A 19,606-nucleotide genomic window follows, 5' to 3' on the forward strand; every position below is an offset into this window, starting at 1 on the left:
GATATTGTTTGACAAAGACAAAGCTGTGCAAAATTGTCTTTTTTTTTTACAAATAAAAATCTGATTAGTCATTCTGAAGAGGACTAAAGTAAAGAAAAATACCAAATTGAAGGATATTTAAACAGATTGTTAATTAAATGTGGGGGAAAAGCTCTTTATTGAGGCATGAAATATAATTACGCTAAAATTAAACTTAAGTTTTAAGCTGTATGTACGTAACAAAAGAAAACTACTCAACTCATGTTTGACTTTATATATTAAACATCAAACAAATAAAATATTCTGCAATGTTTCTCAGGAGTTTTTTAAATAAGAAAACTAAAGAGATTTTATTTTTCAGATGACAAAAATATGGATTGGCATACCCGTAACCGAGCTGTCTGCACACCACCTCGGCGTCTCTGTCGTCCCACTGGTCGTCACAGACGGAGCCCCACCGGCCCGCGTGGAAAACCTCCACACGACCTTCGAAGTCTTCCTCGCTTCCCACCAGACGCAGCGGAGGACCGCTACCTGCGACAGGAAGGTGGAATTTATAATATACGTGAGCCTAAAGTGTTGGGATTATTCACAAAGAAAGGAGGTCACTTCGCAGCTCAGGTGTGACGGGGGAAATGTTCAGGTGTAGTTTTAATGAGAAGTCACGCTGACCTTCAGGTGGCGCACACACCACGGCCGCCTCGTTGCCATGGCTGCAGTCACCGGTGACGAACGTCCTGCTTCGGCATTTACTCAGGGCGTCCTCGTCTCCACGGCAGCCCAGACGTTCATAATGGAAGAGGCCAGAGCCTGAGCCAAACTGGGAGAGCTGCAGCCCAGTACCAATATCACTGGAAAGATTAAATTTAAAAAATAAACAGGAGGGTTTTTTTTTTTATCCTTTCCACTTTCATCCAGGGAGATACAGTCATTTAGGTGCTTCCTGAATCTGACTGCACTGAACTAGATTCAGTTTGAGCTGAACTGCAGGGTAAATTGGATGTTTTTAACTAGACTGGAATCGAAATCTGATGGTATTGGACTAAATTATCATTCAACTGAACAATACAGAACGAGATTGAATTCGCTTGTGTGTAACTAGATGGTGAAATGATTTCACATAGGTAAACTGAACTTGAATTATTGCTAAAATAAACAAAACTGGACTGAATTGAATTTACCTGAATGGATGTAAATGCACTGAACTGAAAGAAAGTGGACTGATCCAGTTACAATGCAAATGAACTGTAATTCAAACTAAATGAACTGAGATACGATTGAGCTGAACTGACATGATGTTGACATGAATTGAATAAAAAATAACAAAATTTTAAATAAATGAATCCACCGAACATATTTTAACTCATCTGAACTGAAATAATTAAACTAAATTAAATGTATTAAATTTTACTGAATCATAAAGAACTATTTGGAATGTGACCTGAACTGAATTCAGTCAATCTGAAGCGAATGTAATGTAACAAACCTGAACTGAACTGATATGAACTTAATAGAAATGAAGTCGGTGAATTTAAAAAAAACAACAACTGTTTTTAATTAAACTGAAATTAATTAAAATAAATCAAAGTGAATCTAAACTGACTCGAACTGAACTAAGTCAAACAGATTGAATCAAATCCAATACAGCTGAACTGAGTTGTGATGAACAGAATTAAAGTGAACTGGATTTTATGAACCAATTTTCATTTCACTGATTTGAACTGAACAGAATAAAAAAATCTTAATGTTAATTCAGTTCATTTGACTGAACTGAATCAAAACAGAACTGAACTTAATCGAAATAAACTAAATCCACTGAACTGCTTTTAGTCAAACTGAACAAAATCAAAACAAATTTTATTTAAAGTAATTCAAACCGGACTGAACTGAACTTAATCAGATTACATATTACATTATTATTTTATTCCCTACCCCAGGCCCAGCTGCCTGCAGATAACAGTCGCGTCTCTGTCTGTCCAGTGGGAGTTGCACACCGCCCCCCACTGGCCATTCAGGTAAACTTCAACCCGGCCGCTGTCGGAGGACGAGCTGCCGACCAGACGAACTGCCCCTGAAAATCACAGAGAAGCACAAATATCTATCTCTGCTGTAGTAGTAATAGTTGTAATAAAGATGTAGTCATTAAATAAATGTACAAATTAATGTCACTAATTATAGTATAGTTGCTACAAAACCAGAAGTCACTAAATCATGCTTCACAACCTCTCTGGAAAATGAACAGACATTGACCTAAGCTGTTAATTAACTCTGCCGAGTCCCATTACATCATGCTACATGCATGTGTTGGGTTTGTCTCTGCTTGACCCATCTCACTTATGGCAGTGGAGAAGAAGCAGTGATGCCAAGAAGTCTGTAGTACATAAGATAAATGTCTACCAGACACATGGGTGAGGTTTTCTGAACATAACCCTTACTTCAAGAAAAATCTCAATTAATCGCATAATAAATTAAAACAAGCTAGGTAATTTCCATTTGCACGATGGTTTGTTTTTCTCCAAAAGACTGGACATTTTCAGTTTCAGCTGTAATTTTGTTTACAGAGACTTCAGTATCCATTTTATTTGTTGTTTTGTTTATTAGCTTTGGATATTTAAAATGTCAGTTCCAGTGTAAAATGTTCATTAGAAATTAAGGTTTATTGATCATTGGCAGGGTGTACTCACATTAATATTACCTTTACATTAGTTTCAAGACAACAATATTGTCGTTTATCATAATAACTTCTGGGACAATTCATGACGGGTGTAATCGGACCTGAACACGTGTTAGCGTACCTTGGTGGCAGTCGCAGTAAGCCCAGCCGATAGCACCTGAGTTCTGCCTGAAGAAGCACCAGGGGTTGGACTCTCGGTCCGGGTTCCTGCAGTAGCTGTGGTCGCCCAGGCCGCGGCCTGGGTACTGCATGACGTAGTCTGGAAACTCAGTCCACTTCAGACAAGGGGCGCCAGAATCCGTCTGGGACACGGTGCCGTTGTAGTATCCCAACTCAGTGAATCCCTCAGAGCAAGACAGAGGCACTGCAGAGAGGAAGAAGAGAAGATAAGGGGAACTGCTGAGGAAGAGCAGAGAAAAAAGATGTTCTGGATGAAATGAGGAGGATTTAGGTCAGCGTGAGTAAGAAAGACATGTTGTGAGGAGAAGAAGATCACATTATCCCCATGTCTGTATTTCATCAAGACATAAAAGCTAGCGTGGATCATTCTCTGTCCACTCCCACAGCAGGATTCACCCGATCCACACTGAGCACGATCAAACTCGCCTTAATGTAACATCAACTACCTCGAGTAATCTTCTCTGAGGAGGAAAAATATGAGAGTGAAGCTTAGACGGACTGAGAGGGGAAACTGCTGACATCAAAGTGTAGCAGAATTAGGCCACAAAATGTGGAGCAGTCAATGTGCTGAAGATCCAACAGCAGCGCTAATGAAAATGATGAAAACAAACCCAGAGGAGAGATTATGCTGCGTTCCAGTTAAACACAAAACCTGGAGCAGGTTTTGACGTCAGACCCGAAGTAACAGCGTTCCAGTTAAGAAGTTGGAGTTTCAATGTGGCGATGCTCATAAACATGTTAGCTGTAGCTCTTAGAAACATAATTTTAAGCTTCACTTTCTATAAACAAACACCACTTTTATTTATTTATTTATTTTTTTCATTTTAAAGTCGCAGGCGCTACCCGTTTCTTGTAAAATAAACATGTTTCCACCACATCATGTTGCTGTTGATGTGAGGAGCGGCCATATTGAATCGTCAAGTCCACCTTACAAGTTGTGACTGGGGTAGTCACAGTTGCTCCCAGTTTCCCAGTGGGAAATCCAGTTGATTTATTTCACTGGCAAGTTCAAATTTCTCAGTTCTAAGCACAACTGGAACATGACATTAAAACTGGGAGACCAAAAGCCTGAAACTAGAAAAATGAAAAGCATTTAATTAAAGGGAACTCAGTTAAGTGTGCTGTAAGTCTGGAATAGCAACGCTTTGCTTTGAGCTGAAGCCATTTTAGGTAGAAGGTGAATATGAACTTTTCATTTTTATCCAACTTTAAAGCAAAAACTCAAAAATCACTCAAAGCATAACACTACAACCACTAAGAGGTGAAGCAAATAGCATCACTTATCTCTTCATCATGGTCCTTTTTAGTGGGTTGTTGCATCTATTAACATTTTATCTGCAAAGCTGATGCAACAAATACACGGAAATTGGAAGGCTAACTACTTGATGTGATGGAGTACTGCAAAAAAACCCCCACAATATTACACTGATTGTTCTTGGTCTAGTTTGTAGACCAAATATCTTAATGTGATGTAATACGATGACCCAGATGATTAGTTTATAGGTTAACTGTATTCAAACTGTTGGGGCTGTGAGGGGATTTTTTTCTTTTCACTCTTATTTGTGTTTTCTTTCGCTTTCATTTTGCAACAATAACAATTCACTTCATCTGCATCCTGGCCTTGTAATCTTAAGGTAGAAACCTCCATATTTCTAAATTTATTTCTGTTTTTTTTAGCTCTTGGGTGAATTCCCCTTGAAGATCTTTGGGGATTTTCAAAGTCGAGCGGTAACTGAGCTATGATTAATGGTGGAAGGATTCCAGTGTTAGTGCAACAGTCTTATCTCAGCAACACACACAGCTTGGCCATCCAGGATCATTATCACCCAGATGCAAGTCCTAAAGCGCACACACACACCCACACACACACTCACAAATTCAAAAGGTTTTGCCTGACTGCAGCAAACACACAAACTTGATCCAGTTTGGATGAAGAGAAGATGGAGAGCAGTAAAAGCCAGGAAGTGTGAGAAAACTGCTGAAGAAAAAATTGAATATCTATGAATGATTAGGGAGCTTTAAGCAGCCTTCAACATGAAAAATCTCCACACACAAGAAATATGTGCCTGTCCCTTTAAGAGGCGTGGTGCAGGAAACAGAAAGTAATTAGGTTTTCCTGGGGAGTGTTTAAAGCCGTCCATTTCTCTCAGCAGCAGCAGCACATAAATTGATATTTCTGTTCCCTTTAACTACAAAACTTCTTGTTTTCTGAGTTTTGTGTCTACAAACTGTTGGGATGGGGACACAGCTGTAACCTACAGGCCAGATAAGCAGCAGGAGAGGTGAGCTGAAACACGTCATCCTTACCAGGGTAAGGGCACACAAAAACAAATTAACATTCTTTCCCTTTTTCCTGCAGCTCTTCCCTTTTAAAGTCAAGACTACACTTGGATAGGAAGTAAAAAGAGAAAAGCAATGCTTAGTAGGTGTATGTAGAAAATGCAGTGTGAGCTTTGTGTAGCTTTTCAATGTTTTTTTTTTTTATTTGTCTGGCACAGTAAATATAAAACAGATTGGACGGTAAACAGAGAGGCTGATGTGTTTTGTGGCACTAGTTGGTATTTGCAGGGTGTGGATCATCCACCACATTGTCTGAGTAACCCTTTGTATGTATTCTTGACAGATTGCTTCAAAAGATATATAGTTTATGTAATTATCTTTTAGTTTATAAGGAAGCTTGTTGCCATTATCTGAGAAGGAAGTTGCTTGTATAAACCTTACTGAGCTATATATAAAAATATATAATTTCTGCTTTAAAGGAGGTGGTAATGTCTGATTCTAGTAAGTGCCTTTCAGTAACAGACCACTTAATGGTGCTTTATTACTTTCACAGAGGCAAATTAAGCTACAGCCATAAATGTTGATGTATTTCATAGGATCAACACAAAGTACCAATACGAAGTCTTTTTGTAGCCTTTAAGACGTTTTTTTCCCAGGAATTACTTCTATCCATTTTCCCATCTACTATAACGATCTTCTGAGGTGTGAAGAGGAATATCTGCAAAGCAGCAGACTGCAGGCTAGTAACAGCAGCAGAAAGCCTAAACGATTAAAGCGCCTTTTTTTTGGAGTTTAGTGAAGCTGAAATGAATTTGATCAAAATGTGCTTAGACTAAATAAATTAGGATAATCTTGTAATTCCTTAATTTTCTGTTGGATTCTAAACTACTACCAATATCCAGGAATCAGTCCAAAGCTTTGTCTTTCATTTTTGTGCTAAAGTTTTTATTAAAATATTAAAAATAAACAGACCACTACACTGAACTCCATTGAAAACCTCCTGGTTATTCCACCAAATATTGATTTCTGAACTCTTCCTGAGTTTAAAAAAAATAACAACAGCAACATAGATATTTTTTTTATATTAAATTTTTATTTTAATACCAAAAAATGCTGGTTCTTTTTAAAGATGTTTTGGGGATTTTTTTAATGTCATTTTTTTGTTTTGGTTTTCTCCTGGGTATTTTTGTGTGCCAGTCAAAAAGCACCAGAACAGCTAAGAGATGTCTGGTGCTTTTTGTAATAATTCAAAAACTCAGTGGAGATGCTCCAGTCAATCAGCCAGAGATGACAGTTAAGCAATTTTACTTGAAGGATCTAATACTGAAAAAAAGATAAACAATAAATAAAAAAACATTATTCACTGTTTTTGTTGAAGGCCAAATCAAAATTGGCAGGTCAGACCAAAAAGCATGAATCTGTGTGAGCCAGAAAAAGTCTGTCTTAATTCATTTCAGACATTTATCTTAATATGTTGATGTAATTGTGCTTTGTGTTTTTTAGAAATGGCATCCGGTGGAAGTCTCTTAACCGAGGAACACTTGCTGTGTCCCATCTGTCTTGACGTCTTCAACAAACCCGTTTCCACTCCATGTGGACACAACTTCTGCCTGCCCTGCATCACGTCCTACTGGGACACCACATTTGTCTGCCAATGTCCGATCTGCAAGGAAGACTTTCCAAACAGGCCCAACCTTAAAGTCAACATCTTCATTGCAGATCTGTTGTCACAGTTCAAGTCCCTTCATGTCACGAACGTTGACACCCAAAGGTCAGCAGGTCAGCAGCAGGTCAGCTGTGGCAGCAAGGTGCAGTGTGACATCTGCAGCAGCCAGGCTGTGAAATCCTGTCTGGACTGTGTCACTTCGTACTGTGACAGCCATCTACAGCCTCATGACATCGCTTCTGAGCTGAAGAGACACACATTGGTTGATCCTGTGGAGAGTTTGGGGGAAAAGGTGTGCAGGAAGCATCACAGGCTGATGATGCTGTTCTGCAAGAATGACAACTCGGTGCTTTGCGACCTCTGCGTCGGATTGCGGCACGCCAACCATGATGTTGTTTCCGTGCAGAAGGGATACTACCATATGACGCTTCAGGTGATTGGTAATGAGGCCAAAGTGCATCAGATGATTCAAGAAAGGATGCAGAAGGTCCAAGACACAAAGGAGTCGCTGATGCAAAGCAAGACGGAGACAAAAAAGGTGATCGAACATGGAAGACGGGATCTAACAGAGTTGGTTACTGAGATTAAGAGGACCCAAGAGGAACTCATTAAGGTGTTTGAAGAGAAGCAGAAAGCAGCAGAGAACCAGGCAACAGGGTTAATTACAGACATGGAGAAAGAGATTTCTTGTTTGAAGGTGACTGCAAAGAATCTGGAGGAACTGAAAGAGATTAAAGACCCGGTGTGTTTTCTCAAGAGGTACCCAAACCAGTCCCTCCTCCCATACACCATGGACCTGTCCACACACAACTTCATCAGGCACCTGGAGGTGAAGTACGTGCATAAGTGTGTGAGAAACTCAATATCTCAACTGCAGGACTTACTGGATAAACTGAACGAAGAACTCAACAGATTCTCAAACAGCACGGACACGTCAAACAAGGTGGCGCTCAGGTACATGCAGCAGTACGGGGAGAACATCGTGCTGGATTTTGACACAGCTCACCCCATGCTCACCTTATCTGCTGACGGGAAGCAGGTGTGGTACAACATGGGCACGGGTTTGTGGGGAAACCAGATCCCAAAACCCAACATGTTCACTCAGCATCTCGCTGTTGTGGGGCAGAGAGGATTTTCCTCACGCAGGTTTTACTTCGAGGTTCACGTGGGCCAAAAGACGGAGTGGTGTCTGGGCGTGGCAACGGCGTCGCTCCAAAAGAATGGGGCGATAGTTCGGAGTCCGAACTCCGGACTCTGGGCCATCTGGTTCCTAGTAGACAAGTTTGAAACCTTCAGCTCTCCAGGCGAGGCGGTGTATACAGGGAAAGTGGAGCACGTCGGGGTTTTTGTTGACTACAACGGAGGTCAAGTAACATTCTTTGACGTGATCAAAGCAGTACACATTTACTCTTTTACTGAGTGTTTATTTACTGAGGAGCTGTATCCGTACTTTAATCCCTGCGATAATGAGTATGGTTCAAATCTGGAGCCAATGATAATTGTTCCCATTTCTCCTGCAGAATGAACAGAGTATTTAGAGACCAACTATTTGATTTCGATTAGACGGCAAAAACACAAAATCTTACCACGTATTTTAGAAATAGGACAAAACTAACCTACAAGTAACTTTTCAGCAACATATAACAGCTATTAAATCAATAATTCTTGAATATTGACAAAAAGTACCAGTTCCAGTGGCAGATTATTTAATTTATAACAATACAGTTTTCCCATGTGACAAGTGAAATAAGCTGCCAGTGGAACTAGTACTTTATTAACGAACTTCTGTGTTGAGCTAGGTAACTGGCTGGGCTGTGCTGTGGTTGCTAGGTGATGGACTGGGGTTGCTAGGTAACGGCAGCCTATCAGTTGTGACTCATCAGGAGGTTTTTGAAACGGCTCGTCTTTCCATACACCAAAATATATATAACATAGGAAAAGAGTCTTGTTAAAAGTAAAATAATTTGTTGTCAATGTTAAGGAATTGCTTACTGTAGTTCCTATATTTTTCTATGAAGTTACTTGTAACTTTGTTTTGCCTTATTTCAAATATACTACGATATTTTGCACTAAAAACTAGACAAGAAATACTTGGTAAGATTTTGTGTTTTATGCAGTGCAGAAAATAAGTGAAGCTAAGCTGTATTTAAAAGGCACACTTTGAAGGCTATTTCTAAAAATAAAGTTCCTCTTTTTCTTTTAAGTTCTGGTTCTGATTTGAGTTTTGATTTTGTTTTTTCATTGCAAAACCCCGGTGGCTTTGAGATATTCGCTATCTGCTGACCTTCACTTGCTGTATTGATTGTTCGGTGCTGAAAACTGTCTCAGGATGCACCGCTCTACTCCTGACGCCACCAAATTTGTCTTCTGGTGTCATTCTAAATCTGCAGCACGTAATTACAAACAAACCGGCTCAACTTTTAGCAAGTATTTTGTGCCACTTTTCATTAGCATTTTTCAGTTCTCTGGGGAACAAAAACTGAAGTTTTTTTTTTTCTTTTTGAGCAGATTCATGTAAAAACATTTTTATATTAGTATTTATTGTTAAATAAAAGAAGTTGCATAGTGGTTTTATTTGCTAGCTAAAGTCTAAACCAGCAGTTTCAGCCTGAGGCTCTGGAAGTTGCAATAGCTCTTAATAACTTTGGCTAAATTAAAAAAAGAACCAGCTACTGTTTCTAAATTTAGATATTATAGCAAACTCAGGTTTTTGACAGTTTTTCAGTTTATTTCTAAAATATTTCAATTGAATTTCCACAAAGAAAAACACTAAAGTACAAGAAAATGTTTAAGTTGGAATTTGTGTTTTATTTTTCATCCCAAAGAAAATAGAGATCCATCCTTCTTTTGCTAAGTTTTCTGTTTTAAATCCTAAAAACAGAAATAAAATGGAGGTTCTTTAAGATTGACAACAACAACCTAAGCGTAAAAATGGGTTTCAGGCTATAAAAAAAGAGCTGTTGAAGTCGTCTAAAAACAAAACTTTTCTTCATTTCATATTTATTTTTAATTTATCCTGACTATTCAGACCAGGAGTAGCCAGTGAGTCTCTTTGTTTTATCTCTGCTGCATCAGATGCAATTTTCATCTTCCTTAACGTGAACTAAAATCTATGCATTTTGTCCCTCAACCATTTTGTAGTTTTGTTATTTTTTGCTTTTTTCTTGTGTAAAGAAATGAGATTACAATAATTATAAAAACCTTTCACCTCGTGGATATTTGCCTTAGATCCTTTATTATTTAGCTTTTATATTAATAATCCTGCTGAGCAGCGTGTTGATGTGAAACCGCAGTCGGATGCTGATGACACTCTTTCATATAAAACAACTGACTTAGTATCCGCTAAGCTAACAACTGTGTATCAGAGGATCATTATTGCCTCCGTTAGTCATGTGTGACTCTAACTGTAAAGATATTTTTTTTCTTACAACCTCCTAACACTTAAAATGACAAAATCACTAAATTTAAATATCTCGGGGCGACACTCGATTCAAGTTTGAATATAAGAAGCTCAAAAGATTAAGCTCAGCTTCATAAATTTTAGACATATTACGTCTGCTGCAGATGGACATTTATGCATGTCATTATTTTCTTCTATATGTCCTGCTGTGTTACGTTTTTCTCAGACTTCTTGACTCTAAAATCCCTGGAAAAAAAATTACTGAGCTTTGAAAATGTTACATTATTTTGTAAAGGGTCTTATTTTAAAACTTGCAAATGGGTCTCTACCGATGTTTGATTTTATTTTTTTTTTTTTGTATATTCTTTAAAGTTGATTTGATCAATGAGAATATAATCTGCAATCCCATTTTGTCATACTGTTAACAGGCAATCTGCTTTTTTTTTTCATTAAAAACCCGTCAAGGGAATGCAGATGTATAATCTATAATCTGGATTATAGATTATTCAAATCAATCATTTGAATTCCTCTCTCAGACCACAACTCAACTTCCTCCATTATTATTATTGTTATTATTATTATTATAGTCACAGTTCTGATTAGCATTAAATGGTGATATTTATGTTTGAGCTGCATATTGTCCGTTTTTAATTATTAAACGACAACTCATAGCAGTGAAATCAGGATGAACTGGAGTCAAATTTAAAATTGAGCACAGACAAAAATTTTAATAAAATTCAGAGATTGCTCTTGCATTTTTGTGCAAATCTGTGAAATTACATATTTTATTCACCAGTTCCTAATCCTGTTAAACTTTAATGTCTGAAGGAAATCCCAACTTTTCAATATCTAACTTGATCAATATCTAACTTGATTATAGATTAAAGAAAACGCCAGGATGACAGATTATCATGTTAATCAATCTGATCAGCAAAGCTGTTTTTATTCGTCTTGAATTAGTTTTGATGTAAAAATCCACAATGAGTGCAGAGAACGGTTTCCAGACAGCAACTCCTGAAGCTCCACATATGGCGCTTTTAAAATGCAAGTTAAATATTTTACACAGAGGTAAATGTTGCCATCTTCATTAATAATGTATCTTTAATTGTAAGTTAACGAAGTGCTGGGATTTAAAATATTAAATAACTTAAGCTTTCTGGAGTCAGGTAAGTAGTTGTAAAAAGGCTGTCATGATTAAAATTACATGTTAAAGTTAATAAGGATTTGGTCAGGATTAGTAGATGCTGTAGTTTGATCCTTAAATATTTGTTTTCATTTTAATATTAATCATAATAATCCACCTAGTTATGTTTGACTTTTTCTCTAAGCCCTCTTAATATTAATGCATGGAAACTTCAGTGTGTCGCCTAATAAAAAATATACAAGAAGCTCTAAATTCTTAATATAAAATAGATATTTCAGTGTCTGAGTGTTTCTGTTTGGGGTTTTTTGGTTTAGTTTGCCTCGTTGAGCTCGTGTTACATCATTTTTTTAGGTGTCTAATCTTAGTTTTTGAGATCAGTTTTCATATTTTTGACATTTTTGGGTAGATTTGAAAAGAAAAATAAAACAAGTTGATTTGATTTGTTTGGACAGACTAGAACATCTTTAATATTTTAACATCATTTTAGATTCTCCCCGTTTAAAGGAGGTTTAAATTTCATCTACAGCATCTAAGACAGGCATAGCATGTAGTAAATTCATTTTAATAATGTTTGAATGCTTAAGGATTTTGTTGTTTATTGTATTGTATGATTATTGATCATCACTTTTATTTGAATCTACATTTTTAACTCTATATTCCCATCCTTATTTCTATAAGAATCTTATACATATTTGTCTCTAATCCTTGACTTAAAAGATTATCTTTTCCAAACTATACTGAATTTAAATAAAAAGCTCTGCTCGTATTTTCCTCTATAAAACGTTTTTTATTCACATTAGCTCAATTTTAATAACTTGTAAAGCCATCACTTAAACCAAAATCCAGCCTGTGTGTCTGTCTGCATCAACAATAACCAATGTTTTCTACATTTTACTTCGTCTCTCATCGTTTCTGCCTCATTCAGCCTCTTTTATTCGTCTCAACACCCGCCGCGCTCCTCTCTGCCACGACAGCCATATTCTGCCCATCGCCTTGGGAACGCTCAGCCTCCCAGCTCTCATAATCCATTTCCCAGCCACAATGAGCGTTTGATACGGTTCACACTCGCAGGCTTGGAGTCCGTGTGTGTGTGTGGCAAAGGCGTTTTCCTCACAGAAATTAAACTAATAACCAAATGAGGTCATTTACAGCAGGTTTTAATTAGATTTTTGGTCACGTTTTGACCTAGGCAAGTGATGAAGGGGGTTCTGAAGAGTGCCGAGGCATTCCCGTGACGGGAAGGCCGAAGCTGCTGATGGATGGTGGGTTTGGAAAAGCATTAAGCCTGAATTTCCCTCGTTTATCAGCGTGGCGTAAAAACAGAGATATTCACCCCACCCCCATCGTCGTCAGCATTATGGCTCCCAATCTTCTCAGAGACGCTCAGGAAAGAAACTGAATGAGGGGTGAAGAGAGGTGCAGGCTGTGAAGACGGGGAGATTTAAGACATGGAGGTGTGCTTTTATGCTGTCTGAGTCAGAATGTGGGATAAAATGGAGAGAAGGGCTGAAAGAGTAAAGAGCGATGGCGTAGGAGAAGCAGGCGGAGAAACGGACGGTTCACTTCCCGCCTACCTGAGTTCTGCACCTCGTTGAGGTAGCTGTCCTGAGCCACCATCTGCAAAACGAGACGCAACATTAAACAGGCTCATTTGGATTACATTTGTAAGAGGAGAACAGAACATGTTGGGATGTTGTACATTTTGTTGGAAAATTATCCTCTGACAGAAGAAAACGTAAAAATAGTCGCATCTCTTGTGGAAAATTCACATTTTGCAAATTTTTGTACTTTTATTTAAAAAAAACAAAAAAAAATAGCCCAAGCGTTTCAAATAACCATTAAGTCATTTCTTTGCAATAACTTTATGTTACATCACAGTTGGTGGGCACTTTGCTGTTAACACAGAGCTCCAGCATGTTTGGTCAGCTGGTTTTTCCGCTGCATGTGCTGTATAACGGCTGCTAGATAAGACAAGTGTTTTGTTGCTGACTTACTATCAAGAAACCACTTTCTGCATTCTTGCTGGTTGTGCAGGAAGCTCTACTTCTGCTTTTCAAAGATTGACAGTGGTATAATTGACATTCACCTGCAGCCTGCACAGATTTTAGCTGACCCTCGACCTGTACAAGTCCTGGATGGAGGGAAGGTCAGCCATGTTGGTTCTTCTGTTAGGTTTCCATTAACTTTTCATTGAAAAAGCTCCGGAAGCTTTTACTATTAATTTGTGAATGAGTTTCAGTTCTAGTGAAAACTTGACATGCTATGTCTGCAGAAACACTTAATGCACACAATAAGGACACTCACCAGCACTGGAAAGCATGAGATGTTAAATGACTTGGATTTTATTTGTGAGATCAGGAGACAAACACACAAGGACATAATCGCCTCTGTGGAATAACTGCAGCAAGGCCGATGAAATGCAACCTGCTTCACCTTCACATGGACGATCTCTGCTGCCTGTTAACTCCTCCTCTTCATCGCTCAGCATCAACACACTGCACACACAGGGCCAGATCCAAGGGTGTCCTCTGGGGGCCCTAACACCCGGCCACGCTGTATTTAATTTTATTAAGAACATGCTGGCAAATTCAATTTAATCAATTGTGATTTAGAAGCCCAAACATCAAAAAGATGAGATGAACTTTGCTTCAAACAGAAGCGACTCAACCTGGGAGAGAAGTGGAGAATATCTCAAGAGCTCCCAGTACCGAACACAAGAGCTGGTGGCTCATTCTTCACTTTCCTCCTTTCTTTATAAGACAGGGCATCAAAACAGTTTTCCACATCCCTCTGAACCCGGCCCTGGTTACCATCTTCACTTTGTTTCACTAAAATAAGTAAAACTGATGTTTTATTGAGTTGCATGTTGTGACTTTCCTCAATCACTCATATACACAGTTGGTTTTAGGGAATTTTCTGATCTCTTTAGCAACATTTGCACCTCAGTAAAGCTGAAAGGTTGACAGCAGCTGCCATTTTTATACTACTGTGGTAATGCCCTGCATCTCTCAGCGGTCTATATACAGATTTAGCTTCTCGCAGGCAAAATGTTAATACAGACATGAAAGGATGGTTCTAAGGCTTGTTATGTAATTATCAGTCTTATAAATATTAATACAAGTGAAGATATAGACACAAACTGTTGTATGGCAGTAGCTAGTCCTGTGTTAACAAATTTTGCTGGATGATAAATTGTCCCATAAATTATTGCGATAAACGATAATATTGTTGTTTTGAGACCATTTTCAAGTTATATAATAATAATAATGGCAACAATGCAAGTTCAGCCTCTCAAAAATAATTTTGTAAAGAAAATTTAAGACTGGAACTATTTCTTTTAAAAAAAAGAAATAAATAAACCTGAAGTAATAAGCACACAAAATCAAAACCTTAAAAGAAATCGATTATAAAATCCCTGTAAACAAAAATGGAAATTACCGAGCTCATTTTAATATAACGTGATTAATTGATTGTATGTTTTAATTTTCATCTAAAACACCAGGACAAAAACACCACTACATGTTAAAGTAAAAGATTTTATATTGTTATCAACAGCTATTTAAATTCAGACATTGGGACTGGATTTGGACTCAAACATCCAGAATTGGACCAGTTTGAGAACAGTTAGCATCTCAGCCATTGCCATTTAAATCAACTGTTGGTACAAGCTGCAGTGCAGACCATTCTGTTGGCCACTTATATTACTGGCTTGCAGCAGACGAATGCTTGGCACTTTAAATATATGAGCCTGTTGCAGTCCAAGAACTCGTTTGTGATGCTCATAATGTGCAGCTGTAGCAGAGACCGAAGATCTTTTCCGTTTCTCCTAAATGCCAGACAAGAAAAACAATAAAGTGTGAGTCTTCGCCTGGTCACCTTGCAATCATTTTCTAACTCTGCATCATTTCAAATATTCTACAAACCCAAGCTGCTAAGATTTCTCTGAGGAAACAGCCGTATCTAATGATTTCGAGCGGGAACAGGTGACCTGTGGTCGTAAAACACGGCTCCTGATATTTCCATTCGTGTCAATCCCTCGGCTCGATTACGGCGGTAATCTGTTGAGACGCCTCACAGCTGCGTCCACTGCACCGCCATGCAAACATGCAAACCACCTTCTGCAGAGGCTAATAAGCTACAAGCACATCAAGAAGGAAGAACCAACAGAGAGATGAAGGATCAGAACCTTATTTTCATGATTATATTAAAGGTGACCCATTATGCTTCCTTGAACAGGTTAGGATCAGTCTAAGGGCGACAAAACATATTTGTTACATTTTTTGCACAAACTCATCAATCAGTTCAACCTATTTTAGGTTTCTTTCAGAATGATCTGCTTTTAGGGCTTCTTGTCACTTTAAATCCAAATAAACTGCTGCTGGCCACGCCCCCAACTCAACGTTTACACTCACACAAAAAAATGGCTGCAAACAGACGAGCAATTATACACCCATACATCTTTGAAAACAACAAACAAGGAATCAGCAAGTGGTTTCTGAATGGTAAGTCAACAACAAAACACTTTTATTTTTCCAGCAGCCATTGTACAGCACATACAGCAGTAAAACCAGCTGACCAAACATGCTGGAGCTCAGCTGGAGTTGCTAGATAACGGGCAGAGCTCCAAGATGGTTGCCAGGTTACGGGCAGTGCCCGCTGATTTGTGACTTAAGTCATTTGAAACAGCTCCTTTTCGAGACACCAAAACATTTTTTGTAGAGACCCAAATGAAAAGCATTTTTATGAATTCTGTATAAAAGGCTCCTTTAAAAGAAAGCATTTAAAAACACATTTGTCAACAACAAGGACAAGGGCAGTATTATGCAAAATTTAGCTAAATTTAGCATGAGATGTTAAGCTTTACGTTATTCTCTCAGCAGAAACATACCTGGAGTGTTGCCTTGATTCTTTCATGCATGTTTGACAAATCATCTAAAGAGGCAGTATTATGTTTTCCAGAAACATAGGGCCATTTTATAGCTCAACCAAGTAACTGTGTTACCTTCAGTTGTTATAAAAATGCTGTATATACCATGACTTCCTGAATTTGTAGCTTTGGAAAGAGCAGAAGTTTTTAAAGAGACAGAGGCCAGAGGAGACAAAGGTTCAACATCATTTTTATAACAACTGAAGGTAACATACTTACTTGATTGTGCTATAAAATTGGCACTATGTGCCTGGAAAATACATAATACTGCCCCATTAAAGTCTTTAATTGTTGTTCTGACTGTAAATGTGGGCGTGTTTTCAAAAGCAGCTATTTTCCTGTAACCAACTTCTAACCTGAAGACCTGCAGAATATGAATGTGTTCGTGCCTTTCCCCTTTTGAAGAGTCAAATCATGAGTGTAACCGGATGAATTCATAGACAGTGAACTGGAAACTGTAAAGTTTAAATTAAGAAATGATTCAGTTACATTTATTTATAGAAACTGTTTGATTTGCAGCTCAATGGGGAATTAAAAAACAACATTATTTTGTGTAAATCAGTGAAAACAGCCACGCAGCATCTGACAGCAGCACCTGTTCCCCTGCGGTTCTTCTGGGTTAACTTGTCCAGCTTTGATCAAACCGCTGTGACAAGCTTCAACCAAGCGTGCGGGGTTCATCTCTGCAACACCTGCGTGGACCAGAGGAGCCACCGATGGCTCCGTGTCATGATATCCCCTCCGCTGGAGGAGGAGTGGAAGGAGGTGTGCCAGGCAGCGTTCATCTGCCACTGTGCATGCATGGCTTTGTGCGTGCGACGCAATCAATAAAGTCTGTTTAATTAAGCTGTGAAACATGCCATCAGTAGCTGGATAAGATGCGGATCTGCTGTTTGTTAACGCCCCGATATGCACCTGCTTTGTTGGGAATACTTCCCGCATGGATCAGCGGTGGATGGGTTGTGTAAAAACAACAAATAATCCAAACCTAATCTCAGTTATCAGCCTAATTGAGGTGGGGTTGTATTAAAATAGGGGTGGAGGTAAGTAGAGCGTGACTATCTCGGGATTAAATGGTTTTTTAACAAAAAAAACAAACAAAAAAAAAAAGAGCAGAGCGTTTAAAAAACCCATAAAAAATCAGGCCATATTGGGGTGGAAAAAAATGCACCTCATCGTACAGTAGCCCCTACGTACCTCCGCAAACAGCGGCAGCCAGAGGCAGGCGCTTCCGATCAAGCCTAACATCTCCCGGCTGGTGAGAGCCATCCTTCCCGCCCGGTGTGTCCGTGTCATAGCCGCGGATCCTCTCCCATCTCTGGCTCCAAACCTGTCCGGGAAGGTGCCGAAGCGTCGTCCTTCCTGCGCTCCAGCTGCTGCCGGAAATTAAGTACAAATAAAAATATCTATCTGTGCCGTGCAGAGTGAGGATGTAGATGTGGGAGGTTCAGGGTGCGGCACTATGAACGGGAGGGAAAACACACACAGACGTCCAATAGTGTTGAGATCTGCAAAAAGCTCCCCCACCACCTCTCTCTCTCTTTCTCACTCTCTCTCTTTCTCTCTCTCTCTTTTTTCTCTTCTTCTCCAGCACCGAGAAAGTGATTGATTCCTGCGTGTTTGTCACTTCATCTCATGCGGTGCTGCCCAAATAATCTGACCTCTTCTGTTGTAAATGAAATAAAATCAGAGCTCCACTTCGGTCAGTAATCAGCAGGAAACATAATGATAAATCACTTTCCTTCCACATTTAAAATTACTCACCGATGCATGATTTTACTTATTTATTTTACAGTTTAAGAAAGTGTGGCCTGCATTTGTATTATTTGCAAAATGGCTGAAGCTCAGGTTGGATGAAAAGTATATGTAAACAGCTAAAATTAGGTTTCAACCTATTAGTAATTGGATCGCTAAAGGTGATTATGAACCCGGTGAAGCTAAAACTGCCACTTGATGAGTTCAGGGTGTTACAGACAAAAAGGTTTTTTGTTGTTTGTTTGTTTTTTTTTTATAATCAAAAATGCAAAATGTGTATGTATTCTGTACAGTTTGGGCTTAATTACAGCTCTGACTGTGTTGTTTTTTCAGGAGATGTCTTTTTTTTTTTTTTTTTTTTTTTTGAGGTTGTGTAAACCAGTTAACGATTAATCAGCTATTAAATTAGTTGATGATTTTTAGGATCTTCTGATTGCAGCTGGATTTTATTTAGGGGTATCAAGGTACGTTTTAGTGGTAACTTAATTGGTGTTTTCTTTAGCAGGTTTGCAGATCTCTGCTGGTTGATGTGAGTTGGAGAAAACCAGGCTGAAGATTAGACTGTAGACTGAAGTGAGCATTTTGAAGGGTTCCTGTGCAGAACAGAAATTTGTTGCAGCTTCTAGCATAGAAAGAAAGTCTGACCAATTAAATGCTAAACACTAAAAGCTCTGCAGTTATAAAGTTGGCCTTATTTCAGCCAAGTTGGACAATCCGGCACAGCTTGGGAGTCCTGTTTCCTTTTTATATAAACCAAGCTTTCTGTCACACAAAAACTGTTTTATGTAACATGTTTGATTTATAAATACAGTTTATAAGTCGGTTTTATTAACTAAAATAAATACTTTTGTTTTCCTCTTCTAACCCCTTTAAGTTTCTGTCTACTTTAAATAGGACCTGCTTAAAAGAAACATGATGTCAGCAGCAACCCGAAGCTGTAAATTTCCACTTTTTCTCAGGGCTTTTCAAACAAAAATAATGAACACTTTTAAATAGTCATATGGGGGGAAAAAACAATATATTTGTCAAATTTCTGTTTTTACAAATAGCTTACTGGTTTGATGTAATTTTAATGCAGTAACCAGAATATCATCATAATAAACAGAATTAAAGTCTTTCAATTATGTGTAAGTAATTCATATAACATGATTCACTTAGTGAAAAAGCTCCTGAAATAAACGGACTTTTCAAAAATATTCTAATTTATTGAATGAGTCTGCAGGTATTTCTTCCATGAATTAAGAAATTGGTAAATCAACTGGAGATTTAAAGAAAAAAATATATACATGTTTAGACTTTAGCGGTTAAATAAAACATGAACATTTTCAATAAATTATCCACAAGTGAAGATGTTTGTACATAAGACTTGTACATATTAAATCAACTAAGCTGCTGAGGAAAACCCCCAAAACTGCTACAATGTTTCCTCTGTTTGCTGTTTTTATGCATCTCTGTGATTACTGAAGACTGAACAAAGCGGAAACTGGCAGAAAAGTGGCTTCAGCAACACAAAGATTGACCAGATAGTGACAAGATATCTTTAAAAAAAACCCAGACATTTTCTTTTGTAGCTGTCGTCAAAATTGTCTGAAAGTGTTGTT

At 38.3% G+C, this 19,606-nt stretch overlaps 2 protein-coding genes across 3 annotated transcripts in view; one reads left to right on the forward strand and one right to left on the reverse strand.

Annotated features, from left to right (window-relative positions):
• Positions 1–17,798, reverse strand: part of LOC103145148 (neurotrypsin) — a 28,819-nt gene extending 11,021 nt beyond the window's left edge. The window contains exons 1-6 of the mRNA XM_007562460.2: positions 17,448–17,798; positions 12,898–12,940; positions 2,775–3,017; positions 1,912–2,050; positions 652–830; positions 366–513 (exon numbers count right to left, since the gene is read on the reverse strand). Coding sequence (XP_007562522.1) covers positions 366–513; positions 652–830; positions 1,912–2,050; positions 2,775–3,017; positions 12,898–12,940; positions 17,448–17,546 — 851 coding nt within the window. The 5' untranslated portion in view covers positions 17,547–17,798. The remainder of the gene's footprint in view (positions 1–365; positions 514–651; positions 831–1,911; positions 2,051–2,774; positions 3,018–12,897; positions 12,941–17,447) is intronic.
• On the forward strand, positions 4,926–8,421 carry LOC103145146 (zinc finger protein RFP-like). 2 transcript variants are annotated; one of them, XM_007562458.2, is made up of 2 exons: positions 4,926–5,144; positions 6,617–8,421. In XM_007562458.2, exon 2 carries the CDS (start codon positions 6,619–6,621, stop codon positions 8,302–8,304), a length of 1,686 nt encoding a protein of 561 aa, XP_007562520.1. In that variant the 5' UTR covers positions 4,926–5,144; positions 6,617–6,618; the 3' UTR covers positions 8,305–8,421. The 2 variants fall into 2 exon arrangements, with proteins under 2 accessions (XP_007562520.1, XP_007562519.1); XM_007562457.2 differs by having other exon boundaries at positions 4,926–5,115.
• Positions 17,799–19,606: the final 1,808 nt, after the last annotated feature.

This window comes from Poecilia formosa, unplaced genomic scaffold, assembly GCF_000485575.1.
Source record: "Poecilia formosa unplaced genomic scaffold, Poecilia_formosa-5.1.2 Scaffold136, whole genome shotgun sequence".
In the NCBI taxonomy this organism is placed as follows: Eukaryota; Metazoa; Chordata; class Actinopteri; order Cyprinodontiformes; family Poeciliidae; genus Poecilia; species Poecilia formosa.

Bases quoted from the DNA above. Each gene is read 5' to 3' on its own strand.
- LOC103145146 (XM_007562458.2), top strand. From the start codon at position 6,619: ATGGCATCCGGTGGAAGTCTCTTAACCGAGGAACACTTGCTGTGTCCC.